The sequence below is a fragment of the Mus caroli genome, chromosome 8, assembly GCF_900094665.2.
Source record: "Mus caroli chromosome 8, CAROLI_EIJ_v1.1, whole genome shotgun sequence".
Taxonomy (NCBI): Eukaryota; Metazoa; Chordata; class Mammalia; order Rodentia; family Muridae; genus Mus; species Mus caroli.
Genome location: NC_034577.1, coordinates 6880620 through 6897761, shown reverse-complemented (window position 1 = coordinate 6897761; position 17142 = coordinate 6880620). Strand labels below are relative to the sequence as shown.

At 44.0% G+C, this 17142-nt stretch overlaps 1 protein-coding gene across 3 annotated transcripts in view; it reads right to left on the bottom strand.

Annotated features, from left to right (window-relative positions):
• The window catches only part of Myo16 (myosin XVI), a 479021-nt gene that overhangs the window by 169435 nt on the left and 292444 nt on the right, over window positions 1-17142 (bottom strand). For all 3 annotated transcript variants that reach the window (XM_021170663.2, XM_029481007.1, XM_029481008.1), the window contains exon 21: window positions 3241-3313. In XM_021170663.2, coding sequence (XP_021026322.1) covers window positions 3241-3313 — 73 coding nt within the window. The remainder of the gene's footprint in view (window positions 1-3240; window positions 3314-17142) is intronic.

The window sequence follows — 17142 nt, the reverse complement described above, 5'->3', positions numbered from 1 at the left end:
CTGCCTCCCTGCCTCCCTGCCTCCCTGCCTCCCTGCCTCCCTGCCTCCCTGCCTCCCTGCCTCCCTGCCTCCCTGCCTCCCTGCCTCCCTGCCTCCCTCCCTCCCTCCCTCCCTGCCTTCCATCTATCACGTAATAGACCACCATAGCATATTTATCTCCACTGAAGCATCTTACACACTGCCAAGTTACATAGTCTAGAAAACCATCCTCACTATAATACAAGAAATCACAACTCATTAGAAAGCTGCCTCTGATCCCACCACCCACCTACACTGAAATCTCATCCCATTAGTGATGGTGCTGGAAGGTAATGATCTGTGAATAGGACCCCTGTCCTTGTGAACAGTGTCGCTGCTTTTATGGGGGTGGAGGTGTTGCATCTGACATTATAAAGACACAGGAAAAAAGAACCTCCAATTGAGAAGATGTCCTCAGCAGACAGAGAACCTGGAAACTATGGCACCTTGCTCTTGGGTTTCCAACCTCCAGAGCTGAGGACAATGACCATAAACTGTTGAACCAGCGTAGGGCAACTTGTGACAGGAGACCATGAGCATCCCCATCGCACCAGGCCAACCTGGCAAGAGGACACAGAGGTAGGGATGCTTGGGCTTTGGGGTACATCCTGCTACCTCCTCTAGGGTGTCTCTCTCAAGCTGGAAACCTACTGTGAGGATTTCCTCATTACCAGTTTTGTTTTCTTCTATAAATTTCAATTGCAAACATATTTGACAAAGTTCAGTTGTGTACAAAATGGTGTACCAGACACAATTTCAAACCTTCTGGAGCTGGCACTCTAAAAGTAGATCTATCAGTCAATAAGCTCAAAACAGGATAGAATGGATGCTTCTAAGGGAATTCTGTCCCTTAGGTGTGCTTGCAAATATAGCAATGACTCCTTAAGCACAGCAGCTTAGGTGTGCGGTGGAATGGAAAATGACGAAGTCCTGCTAGTGACAAAGAAATCCAAAGAGAATTAAACCAGTGGCCTTAAAAGAAAGTTCATATGCAAATTTTGGAATTTATTGCTTCCAGGTAAAGATACTGTTGATTCACACTGATAAACAACCTGATCTTTCTGGAAGATTCCTAGTCACTGTTATGTATAGCAGCAAGGCAGACCAGCTGAGGAAACGGCACATTAAAAAATTGTTCTTTCATGATCAAAGTCCAAGATTGATCTTGACATTTTACCCATCAGTGCTTCAAACTCACATTTAAACAAAAGATTGATTCATTTGTTAGATCTGAAGGGAAAATGTCCCCTCCCTGATACCCAGAAATTACAAGCTGAGAGCATATTCTGAAATACATCATTACACATTCATCACAAAGACAGAATAAAGAACCCTGTGATGGTTGTACAATGCCTATGTTTTAATATGGAGGTAATATCAATGTGTGCATCATCCTAGGAGCACAGGTGTGCATGGAAGCTGTGTCTGGCTGTGGAGCAACTGTATCAGAGGCCAGTCTCCCCAGAATGGACTTCCTGAGACATCCTTCCACTGTGACTTCTATGTGTCATTTACTGGGACACATGCATATGGTAGATATCATTGCATACATGGAGGTATGTGTGTATGTGTGTGTGTGTGTGTGTATGCATACATATATATTTGTGTGTTTTTCCTAAGGTGAATATGTGAGATCTTCAAACTAGAGAAGAAAATACTCAGGGACTGAACAGAGCTCAACAGAGCAGCCTGCAGACCTGGGAGCAATGTGCAGGCTCTCCTGCTTCTACTGCCTACTTCTTTTATTACTCCTGTTACACAACACATACATGCAGATGTGAACAACACATACAGGCAGGTATGGATAACACATATAGGCAGTTGTGAACAACATATATAGGCAGGTGTGAGGAACACATACAGACAGGTGTGAACAACACATACAGACAGGTGTGAGGAAATCATACAGGCAGGTGTATACAACACATACAGGCAGGTGTGAACAACATATATAGACAGGTGTGAACAACATGCACACCAGGTATGAACAACATATACAGGCAGGTGTGAAGAACATATATAGGCAGGTGTGAACAACTTATACAGGCAGGTGCAAAGAACATATACAGGCAGGTGTGAAGAACACACAGGTAGGTGTGTTTGGTGTGAACAACACACACAGGTGGGTATGAATAACACACATACAAACATGCAGGTGTGAACAACACCCAGGCAGGTGTGAACAATAAGTATGAAGGAAGAAACCCATGGCCTGTGCGGCCTTACTTCTAACCAGTGCTCTGGATTGGAGGACATGGAGAACTGTTCTAGACCAAAACTGAGTTGATGCTCCACTGTTTCTAGTGTTCCCACACGATACAGAAAACCATGCAGTGATAGTATTCTACACCAGCCCAGCCTCTACTGTCACTGCCTCATCTCTTCCTCTGCAAGTTCACATAAGTAGAGAAAGCCAGAATGACAACAGAAAACCTACCTTAGCCCAGGCATCTCTGCTACTAAGAGACACAGACCTGGCTGTCACGTGGATTCTATGTGACCCCCCTGTCCAGTGTCACTGATAACCCACATTGTACATTTAAGAAAATAAAAGTCAACAAAGCCCTCACAAATTGCATGTAGTTTGACAGATAGGCAGCAACAAATCGATTTTCTCCAAGTGCTGTGAAGTTACATGGCCACTGTGCAGGCTGCTAAGAGTATCTCTGCTTTCCTTTAATATTTACACTTTTGACTACATTTAATTTGATGTACAAACTATTCCTGCAGTACTATTTAGGTGCACAAACAAGTCAGATCTTACGTAAAAGCATCCTTTACAGATGGTGAATGAAGGCAACTAATGACTCCCTGACGTGCCTGTGGATTTCTGATACTTCTATGTGTGAATGTCACACAAGACGAGCCCACAAACAGCAGGGTGAGGCACAGCAGAGCCCCTGCACTCTGAAGTGCTAAGCTTTCTTAGGGCTGCTTCCTGACTTCAAATGCCCTCAGTCTTCATCTTCTGCTTTAGCACAGTGTCCATGTGCCCATGCACAGCTACAGACATTCACAAGAACTTAGAAACAGGTGACTCTGAGCATATGAACCCTGGGATTCCCAAAACCTTAGACAGGCAATGGGCTGTCAAGATACCAAGATGTTAACTTGAACTAAAGACAGGAAATTCTTCTTTAAGTCTGCATTTGAATGTCTTAATATGAAGCACGACTTGGAAAAAATCAATAAATGTTCACAAGATTTTAAAAGAAAACTTACTTGTTCAAATTCATTCTTTTGAAATTCCTCAAAACCAAAAATGTCCAGTATTCCAATATCCAATGTCTGTAGGCTGAAAGGAAACACAGCAGCATAAGTGGGCATTCTCAGTAGCCTATTGTTGGAGAAAACTGCAATTACACAGCACAGCCCAGCACTGCTGGCTTAAATGAAACATCAGCAAATAGTGAAATCTCTGAGAGTCACAGCACAGGGCAGCACAGGGCCACTCCTTCATGACTTCTCAAATCACACATTGGGAAAGACACCTTGCTTTCTTGCTTTCTAGCTGGTTAGAAGTGTCACCATGGATGGATGACTTTATATTTGTTTCTCTGAAGTTGTGTCTCTGTCCTTCCCACTAGACCAGACCTGCTGTCCCTCAGAACCATGGATCCACATGTTCAATGTCTCCCTCTCCCTGTCTGTTCTCTGGTCTTCCTGGGTTCCTCGCACAGTCAACAGCTGCCTCATCCTGTATAAGTACAACATGAGGGGATCAACGATCTCTGACGGGTCAAATTTAGACACTTCATACTGTGAATTTCCAAGAGGACTATTTACAAAGAAAGTTATTCAGTGTGAATCATCTTTCTGGGAATTCACAACAGCCTTAGTGCTGGTTCCTAGTGTCTGCATCCACTCCATTGGTGAGGAAGGACATGAGGTGGCTCTGGGCAGCCTGCTTCCAGGAACAGATGAGAAGGTATGTGGCACACACACATTTAGGAAGTTTCTGTTGACAGACCTTTCCTCAGAAATTATTTGGGGGGGTGGGTTGTACAAAGCTTGAAAATATTGAATCATTTGCACTCGTGTTTCCATAGGAAGGCACTCATGCTAAGAACATGACGAGACTATTATAAGAGACTTGTGGACATGGATTGCCAAGGACCAGCATGGGCTTGGAGAGGGGGTGTGAGAGAAGGGGTGTTTGAGAGCAGCAAAACAAATGGCTCAAAGTCAAATTATGGGTCCAAGCTGATGGCCTCAGTTCTGCTCAAGACAGTTCTCCAAGCAGTTCTCTGTGGTATTTCTAAACATTCTCTGGAAAACTCATCTCTTGCAGAACAAAATCCCAGCCTTTTATTCACATCTCAATTTATTATCCCAGGTTCCCTTTTGATTATTGCATGGATCAGCATCCTTTGACCCTAGCCACTTGATTCCTAGAAGAGACAGCAAGCACAAGCCTAGACTAGAAGATAGCTGGGTGGGATCCTGCTCTGTAATTACCATTCTGACCATACCTAGCTTTGAACCTAAACTCCCTTGGTTGTAGGCTGACCTTGAACTGAGAAGTCTACCTACCTTTGTATCTTCCAGTCTTTGCATCTTTCTGACAAGCTGGCTAATAGTGCAGCTGCCTCTGTTCCTTTAGGTCTGAGAAGATCCTTATACAATTCATACTGCATCCTTATATTTTTACATAGTTGAGAAATTATATATTTTTGAACTCATGTTTTCAATGTTCTTTCCCTCAGCCTTAAGGGCTGTCCTGAAGGTCACATCATTCTGCCATTTTGCTGAGACATATCCACACCCTCCCTCCCAGACTCATGCAGGCTCTGATTCTCATTATCAAGATAAGGAATTAAATGTCATGTCATGCATTGTTCATTGACGTAACAAAAATGATCAGTTTCACAGGGAGAAAAACATACAGTCTAAACAGAGTATTGCCCAAGTAGAGACACAAGAGAGCCAGCAGGAAGCGCAGCAACGCCAGCAAAGGGAAACAAGCGTCATGTTTACTTCTTAGGGATGCTTCGTCATTCTGATAACCACCAGACACTATTGGTGTTTACAAAATTATATGAAAACCTCAGAAATACTCAGCAGCAACAGCAAGTCAAGGGAAAAGCTAGAAATGAATGTATCCTTTAGAAGAATTGGAAATCATATAATGTTAATCATGACCAACCTAGCCTGTGCCACACACTGACCAACATAGCTCCTCTCCCTTCCCTCTGGAAAGCTCCAGGGCTGTTATACAGCTGTGCCACTCCATATCGAAGTCCCAGAAGAGAGAAACAGAGAGGGCTTCAGACCTACTGACATCCAGATTTCCAGGTGAGATATACCACACTGATGACCTGGGCCATTTTATCTAAATTATCTGAGGGTCGTCTATAGAGCTTGCCTGGTGCTGATAACTTACATTAGCTTATTAGTAAACCAAACACCTTTTATATCACACAAATAGTAACTGATGTGCTACTAACTGTGTTTGATCACATGTGTGTGAATAGGTGGGAGAAGGCTTGAATGTGAAGTAACTTCCTCGGACTTAAACATGCTGTCTGGGATGTTATGCCATCACAGGTGAAAGCCAACTTAGCTTTCCTGAACAGTTCCCTGAGCCTTGAGCAGGCTCAGGAAATGGACTCCAAACACATAATCACAAAATAAAAACACAATTTGAAAAGACGCCCAGTCAGGAGTCATGATGGAGGCCCAGGCAAGGCCTGGGTGTGGGAAGCTCTCCTGGATAAGCTTTTCGTAGAAAAGCTCAGCAGAAAGCTGTCAACTTGGTTATGGGCCAATCAGCCTTTTTGGAAGGTAGAAGACCAACGGGGCACCAGGCTGGCTAAGAATCATGCGACCCACACTTGAGCATTGTTGTCTGCCTCACAGCTTCTGGGAACAGCTGGATTCACACAGAGGTTAGTATCGGGGGTCCCATGAAGGGGTCGACTGTGTGTGCTGTGGCACCTGCCAGCTGTGCCTTCACCAGCCACGTGACTCCCATAAAAGTGCACATGATAAAAGTCACTTATTCCCTTCCTATCCGTGAAATCTGAAGCTCCGTTTAGTGCTGTGAGGGAACACATGTCCCCTTGTGAGAGCCTGCATTTACAGCGGTGATGTGTGGAGACTCGTTACCAAGAATATCTTCAGAGACAGGACTCGAGTCAGGAATTACTGCATGCTTTAATTATTTCAAAGAAACCCACAAACAATATTTAAATGATATCAATGCTTGCATTCTAAATCTAAAACGGCTCTCCCTTCAGTATGACAGGAGGCTGGGTAAAGGAAACATCACTATGCCACCAATCGCTCTCTAGTCATTAAAAGGATGGTTATAAGACTCGGAAACCACAGATGAATAGTTACTGTAAATGAAAGCAGCCCAGGTGCAAATCTCAGTGTTTGGGAATGAAGCAAGCACAGCCTTCATCCATATCTACAGACAGCCTAAAGAGGAAACGTGGCCTGGGATTTAGCTTCCTTTACCGAACTAAAGAACCAATTGTGGAATGACCCAGAAATTCCACATCTGGACATAGATCCAAAAGAACAAGTCCATATATCCAATTGACGACATCTACGAGCATCTTGGAACTTCTTTGCTCATGCACTAAGAGCAGAAATGGTAAACCAAATAATGAAACGGGCACCTGTGTTGGTATATTGCTAAATTATTTTATAGAAGAATATTGGACAGAAGCAAAATAAAATGAATAACCAATAACAGTTGCATTCAGTGTTGAGCATTTATCTTAAATTTGGACATGAGGTGAAAGAAGCCACCCAAGTAATAGGACAGGAAGGACCGGGTCTCCAGAAGCCACAGGCCTTCAGTGTTGGCAGAGTCCACAGAACTCTTTGTGGATGGCCAGACTCTGAGGTAGGTGAGCATCAGTACAGTAGTAAGGATACGTGTGCTCATGTGCATCTAACTTTGCAGAGGATGCAGAGTGCCAGGTAAAGAAATGATAAGTGATGGGTGCTCAGACAATATTCATCTTGGCATTGGCAAGTCCAGAATGACTTGAGGGTATGACATTTTATGACCAACTCTGCCTGCTACAAGTCCCATGTACCATTTATTGTCAGAAAGATAACTGCAGGCAAGGACATTCCAGATAGAGCTTCTGAGTGGCCTAGGCCTTGAAGGAGAAGTGACACACATTCTCAAGAGGTTGGATATAGCCACCATCATGTATCCCTCCTGGGTTCACTTATGCCTGGGAAGGTTAATGCTCGTTGTCAACTTGGCTTCTGGAGATGCTTAACTGAGCAGATAATACCTTCTCCAAATGTAGACCACACCATTCCATGGTCCAGAGTGTGAGGGAGAGCCTCAGATGCACACTTCTTTCCACACGGACCACTCTTCCTCACATCGGCGGGCTGTACCCTCAAACCCAGAGCCAAGATGAATCTTTCCTCACTTAACTTACTTCCTGTTAGGTATTTGATCCAACAACAAGAAAAGCAAGCAACACAGCCTCCACCTGTCCTCTCTGTGTCTGGTGACACCTTCAGCAGACACCTACTGTGTAAGCTGAATGCTGCATCTCAGGATGCAGTCAGGACAAAGATGTCACTTCTGGCAGAGGAAAAACAGCGGCCTGATGGGTCCTGGGTCAGAGGCACAGACTATAGTGGGCCTTCTCGATTGCCATATATTGTCACAGAAGAAGTGATGGTTTTGAAAGTTTAAACATTACACTTAAAAAAAAAAAGAAAGAAAGAACAGAAAAACAAGACACAGTAAAGAACTCAGGTCAGATGCATGCTCCCCCTGCTTTGTGCACATGTACATAAAGCCAGTGCTGGGTGCTTCAGGCTGAGGGTCCTGTGGCAGTGGGCGTGGTTATCTCCTTCCCCTCCTACAAGTGATCCTGGGTCCTTGTCTTTGGACGACCCATTGTAAAAATCAGTGGTGGAATAAGAGCTGATGTGAGGATACAGGATCATGACATGGTCTTTTTTGGGTGATGTTCATCTCAGTCTTAGGTCTAGTTCAGAGACCTCTTTATTTCCTGTCTCTGTCAGTTTGTAGGTGACCACGTGGCGATGCTTGGTCACGGGGGTCAGGTCTTGTGATCATGTCAATACAGTGATGGCTGTCAGATCTTGTACCAGAGGAGGGTTCATGCAATCACTACAGGGTATAGGGCTGAAAGGAGAATGAATTCAAAGGTGTTTCAGGGGGTCATAGTCTAGTTTCCACAATCTTTTGTCTCACAGAGGTAAAGGGCAGTCATCAAATCCACAAGGCCTAGAGGAAAGAAACTTAAAAGGTAAAACCCCCACGTGATCTGGTTTGATGGCCAGTGGTCCAGGGAGACAGACCAAGGCAGGACCCAGTAGGAATGAAAGGCCCATAGGCCAGTTATGAGGTTTCCTGAAGTCTTCCAAGAATGAGGGAGGGAGGGCTGTCATTAACCATAGAAAAGAGATGTTCCCTTGGCTTTGAAAGGCCGGACAAGTTCTAGCTTTCAGCTGCATGCTACTTTCATAGAAAGTCACTGTGTGTAGAAGGCCATTGAATCCCAGGCAGGAAGCCATGTTCCCATGGGACTGTTTCCCTTCCCATGCAGGACTTTCAGCTCATAGGATAGAACCACAGGAAAGGTTGAGCCCATGTGGTCACAGCATTTAAAGAGAGCTCAAAGTTGGAAGATTGATGTCATGGCAAGACCATGTCATTCATATATATATATATATATATATATATATATATATATATATACATGTGTGTGTATGCATGCATATATATATTTTTTTCCACAATCCATCTGCTAAAGACAGTGCTCTGCCCAGGGAGTGGCACTATTAGAAGGTGCGGCCCTGTTGGAGTAGATGTGGCCTTGTTGGAGTAGGTGTGTCACTGTGAGTGTGGGCTTTAAGACCCTCATCCTAGCTCCCTGGAAGCCCTTGTCCTAGCTGACTGGAAGTTAGTATTCTGCTAGCAGCCTTCACATGAAGATGTTGAACTCTCAGCTCTGCCTGCACCATGCCTGCCTGGACACTGCCATGCTCCCACCTTGATGATAATAGACTGAACCTCTGAACCTGTAAGCCAGCCCCAATTAAATGTTGTCCTTATAAGAGTTGTCTTGGTCATGGTATCTGTTCACATCAGTAAAACCCTAACTAAGACTGAGAGTAATTCAGAATTTACCTCTTGTGGCCTGAAGTCTAAGATTCCATTTTCAGAGACAGAGAAGTCTGGAACATTTTCTCATGAGGATTCCATAGAGCTACTGGCTCAGCTTACAGGAAAGGGTCCAGAGTGCCACTGCTCCTTCAGTGAATTCTCAGAATGCCTAGCTTTTCACGGAGTGAAACCTTTCCTAGGATCATTAGTTTTATTTTACCTCTCTGGGTCATATCAGTATGATAAGATTGCTTGCTACAGGATACTGCTCTTTCCTTTTTTACAGAGAGCAGACACTGGGAAGGACTTTGTAAACAGAAAGAGGGTAGGTTCCTGTAAAGGCTCCCATGTGCCCTCTAGGCTGGTCACACAGGGACAGTGAAAGGTGTCTGCATCTTCTAGCAATTCCCGGAAGGCTTACAGAGTGAGAGCCTGAGAGAAGTCACTGCCAACATGAGGACCTGGGGTGGCTTCATGTCTACAGGGTCCCTCAGGAAGCTTTGCATCTCAGAGCCTCTGAGAGTCAAACTCAGACTCTACGTTTCCTCAGGCACATCTCAGGTGCTGTCCCAGAGCCTGGTGCTCACTGTCTTGAGCATAGCTCCTTAGTGCACTGTCTGGAGCCCCGAGAGCAAGAATGGCTCTCTGTTGAAGACAGGATGAACCTGCTTTATGAACACAGTGGATGCTCTGGGAGACAGAGACCTCATGATGACATTCCCCCAGGGGACTGAATGAGCAGTTCAGTTGGGGGCTGAGTCTGTGGGAAGAGGGGCAGAAATGGTTGAAATGTGCCTCAATACAGGCAGGCTGTTCTGCACTTCCAACTTGTTTCATAATCCCCGGGAGCCCCGGGAGTTCAGCCCCTTCCAACTTCAGCTGTTCCAGTGAGGAGGCCACCTGAGTTCTAAGTGCTGTGTGGGTGAGTGGGTGAGCTTTCTTTTCTTCAAACTTAGTGGAGCCGAACATCCAAACTCACGGGTCTTGAAATCACAAAAGCAAGTAGAAACCTCCAAAGGCTGAGCCTCTGTGTACCTCAAAGGGAATAGCAAGCTTTAGCTTCGAGAGCTGAGGAAGTTGAGATTCATAAGCAAAGGCATTTTGCTCAGGATCCCTTTTGTGTTAAGCTCAGAACAGGAGTCCAGGTCTCTGCTTGTTAGCCCTTGAGAAATGAAAACCCAGCTAGCAGACTCAAGCGCTGTATGCACAAATCAACAGCCCCGTCCTTAAATGCAGTCCTGTGTTCAAACCCGGCTGTCTACGCTTTCCCAACACATTAGCCAGGGCTTCTGTCAGGGTGTCCGGGTTTTGTTACTGCTTTTCTTCTTACTAGTATTATCCATTTCTGACAGTTTGTTTTTGTTTTTTATGTTTTGTTTTTGTCCCTTCCTGATAATTACATTCTAACTCAAGCCCTCCTTTTGCATTTTACTACATTAAAAAAAAAAAGTTACTGCGTGTATATGAAGTACATAGTGTGGTCATAGATTCGTGTGCGGGTGTGTGCACTGTGTATGTGCATGTGTGTGTGTGTGTGCTTGTGTGCGTGTGTGTCACTGGTGTCGTGCTAGAGCCTCACTCCATCTCTCCATGGTGAGAACAGTCATCACATTTAGCGTCTGCATCCCTGTGTGCCTCTCTGCTACACTTGCACCTTTGATCAGCATTTTCCTGCCCCACACCCTGAGGCTTGAGTTTTACTGTGTGTTTTTAAAGAAAGCTCCTGGGTATCTTTACAGTTTAATGTAAGTATGGAAAACAGAGGTCTTTATCACCTGGAGGAGGTTTTAGATGGTGAGGCTCTGTAAGATGATGGATCAAAGTGCTGAGGGAGCATCCAAGCCACACTTGGAGGCACGCGTGCAGGGAAGAATAAGAATGAGGCCGGGGGACCGCAATGCAGCAGAGCGAGCGAGCAAGCAAGCGAGCAAGTGGCTTTCAGCCAGACTGCCTGTCACTCACTAGCTGGTCTGCCAGTTCACTGAATGTGTTCACAGATGCAGCCAAGCACCCAGTTTAGCAAAAGCTGCAGACACCTGCATACCCAGATGAAAAGAATCAGAGGACTGACTTGACCTCAGGCATGGCTCACATTTGGAAAAACTTTACTGTAATCCTAATTTCACTGAGCGTAAAGAAATTACTGACATAAAAAGAGTCAACTCTAAACCTTTCCAACTTTAAAACAAACCCCTCCCTCACCAAATCCTGTTGTTTTATCTTTAAAATTGTCTTTTTCAATGTTTTTCTTGAATGTGTGCCTGTATGTTACATGGGAATCTTGTGCCAAGAGGGGCCAGAAGAGAGTCTTGGATTCCCTGGAATTGAAGTTACAGATAGTTGTGGGTCACCACATAGGTGATTGGAATCAAATCTGAATCTTTTGGAAGACTAGCTAGTGCTCATGGCAGCTGACCCTGCCCCCTCCGCACCCCCAAGCCCCCGCCCCCAATCCTTCTCACCATCTTCCTTAGAAGAAGCACATCAGAAAAATGCAGGGTTTGGAACAAGATCTATCAGGGGTCACATCCCAATCCTTCTCTTTGTTGCTATGAAATCCCACCATTTACAAAAGCCTATGTCTACTTTTATGTAAAAACAGAAAAGAATAATACTGATCCAATGCCCCATGTCAGTGTACAGAATGACAGTCTAGTTCCTAACCTAACTTAACATCATGTTTAATATATGATAACCACAGCCAGTGCCCCCTCACCATGGATCCAGCTGCACACCTGAAGAAGCCAGGCTTAGATGGGTGTGTCTCCAGGGAAGTGGGAAACCTCCCGCTGTGATTCCAACCGGCTCTAGCAGGATTACTGGATACAGTCTCCTCAGTCAAGAAACATTTATGAAACAAAAGCATTTAACTAGTTACTGATATAGCCTGTGTGGACCTCCTGACACTGGGCTCAGCACAGAGCATAACATGGCTTTTTGTTCAGAGACAGGATCTCTAAGGGCCAGGGTGCAGACTGTATTCCCCGTTTCTATCCCTCTGGGGTATTGTTTATTCTGACATAATTTCCATTGCACCCCACTGACAGGCATGGGGAGTTAAGGAGCAGATTCCATTAGCTTCTCTGAGCAGGCCAGGTCACAGGCGCTGGGAGGTGGCTGATCAAAGATGACAGGAGCTTCCAGAGTTCTGTCCTTAAAAAAAGATGTGTGCTGACTTCCACATTCAAGAAGAGCCAGGAAGAAGGATGGAGAATGTTTATCTGCCATAAAAATCATCTAATCACTCAGAGGTTTTATTTAAACAATCTGGTTTTAGATGGTATTTTCAAAGACTAGATGCTATCATTGACAAGAAAGCTCATGACACTTGCTGTTACAATAGTCACATCTCTACAGATCAGATGAACCTCCTGAAAACACGGAGTCAGGACCAAAGCAGACAGGCCTCCATTACTTATACCGGTCGCGTCATTCTTGAAGACGATTCACAAGTGTTATGACTAATATTTAAATTCAGCTGTGATTTTGTCCAAGGTGTTTGGCGATTTTTATAGGACATTGCATTTTTACCATTATTTTCCATGTGGTTCTGACAAACCTCATTTGGGTTTTAGAATGTACCAGGAGAATTTGCTACCAGAGGAAAAACCTTTGCACTCCTCCTGCTCATCCTATTTGGAACTAGAAATGCTCACACAGGACCATGAAATGCAACTACAGAGGAAGATGGCCAGCTCTTCAAGAAATCACTGTACATGTCTGTGGGAGAGGAGTGGCTGGAGCCAGAGGCTTGTTTAGAGAACAGGTTTTGCTTCAGATATTTGCTAGATTACAGAGTTTGGGTTGTCATGGTAATCAGCAGAATGATTTAAACAAGTCTACCCAGAAATAGAAGCCACTTGTACTGTATTCATAAGAATCAAAGAAATCTCTTTATTTAATGAAGAGAAAATTCTCAATTTGAATGAAGAGAAACATGGTGTGTCAGATTCACTTCTCTGAAAAACTGCTTGTTATTACATCTCTTAAATGGCAGAAAGACAAAATATTTAGAACTAAAACACATAGAAAACTTGTGGAATGAACTCGGAGGTACTTAGAGGGTAGTTTATAGGCCCAGAGAAAAGAAAATCATTTAAAAATGCCAAACAAACATTCAGTTTGTAAGCTCAGGGAACAAAAGAAAAATTCTCAAAATGAGCAAAAATAAGAACACAGTAAACTAAAAAACAGCAAAAAGAACATGAGACTTGACAATCAAACACCACCAACAACAAAAAATGCTTTTTTTAGAAACAATTCTTACAGGCTAATTTTGAGCTAGACCAAGACACAAACTATGAGAGCTGCAAATTCCCACCCCAGTTACAAACTTACTGAAGACCATAAAGCCACAGCTGCAATTGATGACACAGACTAAGTGTAAGGCCTTGAAATGGGTATGCTTGTGGGAAGCATACAGGACTCAAAAAATAAATAAAACTAAGCGGTCACACTCAAGCTGTTCCCTAACTGTTGGACGGCATTAGGAACATTGGAGAGAGGACTGAAACACAGACTGCCGCTCATGCTCATTAGTATGAATCTAACAGCCAAGAGATCTACCAAAAGAAAGAACTAGAATCCCATTTCACTCATGAAAACAAAAACAAGCTAAACCAAACAGCAGGGATGGAGCCCTTGCTGAGAGAATGAGTCAAGGTAAGAAATAAAACAGCCAAACAGAGAGCTGAGAGGTTGAGAGCACTGTCTGCTATTGTAGAGGACTGGCTTTGGTTCACAGCACCTGCATGGGCTCACAACCAGTTGTCACTACAGCTCCATGGGGTCTGATGGCTCCTTAGCAGTCGGTGGCCACCAGGCACTCATGTGGCACACACACCTACATGTGGCACACATACACACATGTGATGAACATACATACATATGGTGAATATACACACATATGGTGCACATACATACATGTGGTACATACACATTCATGTGGTACACATACATACATGTAGTATACATTTATATACATATGATAAACATACATATGTGTGGTCCACATACACACAAAGAGTCAAACACATATTGAACACTAAAACATTTAAAATAACTAAAATATTTTAAAGAAAAAATGGACTTAGTGAGTTATATGTGTGCATTTGTGCATGCCTCTGTGTGTGTGTGTGTGTGTGTGTGTGTGTAACAATAGTAATTAAAGGAGAAGTCATGAATTTGAGAGAGAAAGCAGGGAAAACAGCAGGAGCTGTGTGAGAAGAGTTGGACTTGACATAAATATAGAACTCCTATGTCTTTGCATGTGTGGTGGTGCATGCCTTAACCCTAGCATTAGAGGCAGAGAGAGGGGGATCCCTGTAAATTTGAGGTCAGTCTGAATCACTTATTGAATTCCAGGCCAGCTAGGGTTATGGGATCCTGTCTTAAAAACAAAACAAAACAAACAAAAAACAAAGTCTCATATTAAAAGTTAAATATTAATTAAAAATAGACACACTGAAGCAAGGAATGATTTGGTTGCCATAATCCCACTAGACTTTAATAAGTTTACATGAAACATAAGAGCTCCTCAGGACAGATAACTGTGGGAACGTTATGTAAACACGTTGCATAAGGGCAAGTCTCAGCCATACTGCCATCATTTTGGAAACAAGACAAGAAAGATGTACCATCAGACACACCCAACTGTTCGGAAGTGCTGCTCAGTGCAATAAAGCAGCGAGAGGAGCAGGGGCACAGAGGGAGCAAGCGCTCTCTGACTGTTTGTTGGAAAACACTAAGCCATTCCAGCAAAAACCCTTCTCAGAACTGATAAGAAAAGCCTAGATGGAATTTAGGATTTCTGCAGAGAAGATCACCCTGGGAAGTTCCCCGTTCAGCATCTCAGCAAACTGAGACAGAGAAGAACCGAGCTCATGGTGGTAACATCGAGTGAAGCGAAACGTCCAGAAAAAGAAAACCAGGGAGCGAGGGACACTCAGTGAGCTGAGGAGAAAGCAGCGGGCATTGCTGACTGCGTGAAAGAGCCCGGACAAATGCTGCAATGCAGAAGCTTGCCCCAGAGGGACAGGCTTCCTCACAGTCATCTGTGGATGTGCTCTGGCTGGTATCCTAAAAGAACGTCTCATGAAAATCAAAATTAATACAGAATTACGGAAGAATAAAGATCACCAAAACACTGGAAACCACTAAGAAGAACCAACTTGTTAAAATATGTTATTGATGTGATTTCAGTCAGGTTGAGACCCAGGGCGACTGAGCAAGGATACTAATAAATAGAGCAGGGATCCCTGAGTGCTCGAATCAAATATAAAATTGTTCCAGCCCCTCTATACAAAATAATACTTACAAAGTGCTGAAAATCTCGGTTTTAGGGAAAATGTAAAACACCCTTGTACCAAGAGAGGACCATCTACGATACATCTGAAATAAGACTAAAACACGCCTTACATCTGCGACACTCTTGGGGCCGCAGTGTGCAGCTGTCACTGTGTGCTTGCTGGAAATGCAGACTCATGTTCTGACTGCAGTCCCGCCACTCAGTCAGAGAAATGCAGACTCATGCTCTGACTTCAGTTCTGCCACGAAGGCCCAGCCCAGGGGGATCCTGAGCGTGCACCGAAGCTGCACACAAGGATGCAGCTGGCAATGGGGAGAAACGTGGAAAAATAGACTTGGCAGTCGTCTGCAGGTGAGGTTTCTGCATCCATGGGAATTATTCAGCAAGTAGAAGCAGCAGTGAGACCACTCTTGATGGGTTACCGTGGTTAAGTATCAAAGCCAACATGAGGTTTAAAAACACGGGGTAGAAAATACACTTCGGGCTGGTGCTTGTGTGCTCCTCTTCTGTGCCTGTTCCTATGCAGCCATTATGGAAGAAACAGCTGGGGAGCCAAAGGAATGCTGGGAAGGCCTGAGTCGGTTCTATTTTGCTAGGAAACAAAAAAGGACCTATGCTTTTAGCTCTAAGTGTCTGTCCCTTCAGTCCCATTAAAAATGCAACACCAAGTGTTATTCATGCTAACTTGCGGCTGCAGCTGGACATATGCTTCCATGTTACTTTCTTTGGAATTTTCAATCTTTCCTAGCAAAGGATAAAAGCTGGCCATTGAGGAGGGAGGTGTACCAAAAGCTATTCATTTTAGTAATGATATTACTCATTAGATGGAGAAAGAAATGCTGAGGGAGACTACCTCCATCTCCCAGCAAAGGCCCCACCGCCATTTTATTATCTTTTATGAGGCATTTAAAAATTAATAACATAAATCCATTTATTAAGAATTAAGTGCTTTCAGAAGGATTAACAAAGAATGTATAAACCGTCTCTTTAAAACTCGTGCTTGCTTCTGGATTTTTACTGTGTATTTCCTGCAGTCTTTCATCTGCTTCACGCTTTCCTGGGGGTAACTTTAGAAGCTGGGACTCTTAGAGTTTAAATTTTCATTGTCAACTCTCAGGGAAATATTAGGAGGAGAGCGGTCAGAGTTTATTGTAAAGTGATGATCCCATCTCATTCTTAGACACATAGGCTCCCTACAATTTACAGTTTCCTGTTTCTGTATTTATTAACGAAGTCTAGATAGTGTTTCCTTTAACTATAACACATATCAAATGCAAACTGTAGTGGAATGAAAGTTGGAGAGGGAAGGGAAGCGATTGAGTGATCACTTGGAGTGGCGGTTTGAATGAGGAGAGCCCCAAAGACTCAAGGGTGGATCTCAGTGGAACGGTTCAGGAGTGACCAGGAATTGTGACCTTGTTGGAATAGGTATGGCCTTATTGGAGGTGATGTGTTGTTGGAGGTGGGTTTTGAGTTTTTAAAAGCCCATGCTAGTGTCTCTCTCTCTCTCTCTCTCTCTCAACTCTCAGCCACTGCTTCTGCACCATGCCTGCATACCACCATGCTCCCTTGCCATAGTGATCACAGACTCACCTTCTGAAACCACTAGCAACCTCCCAATTAGATGCCTTCTCTTATAAGTTGCCTTGGCCATGGTGTCTCTCTATAACAGTCGAACGTGGTCGAACAACCATGTCTT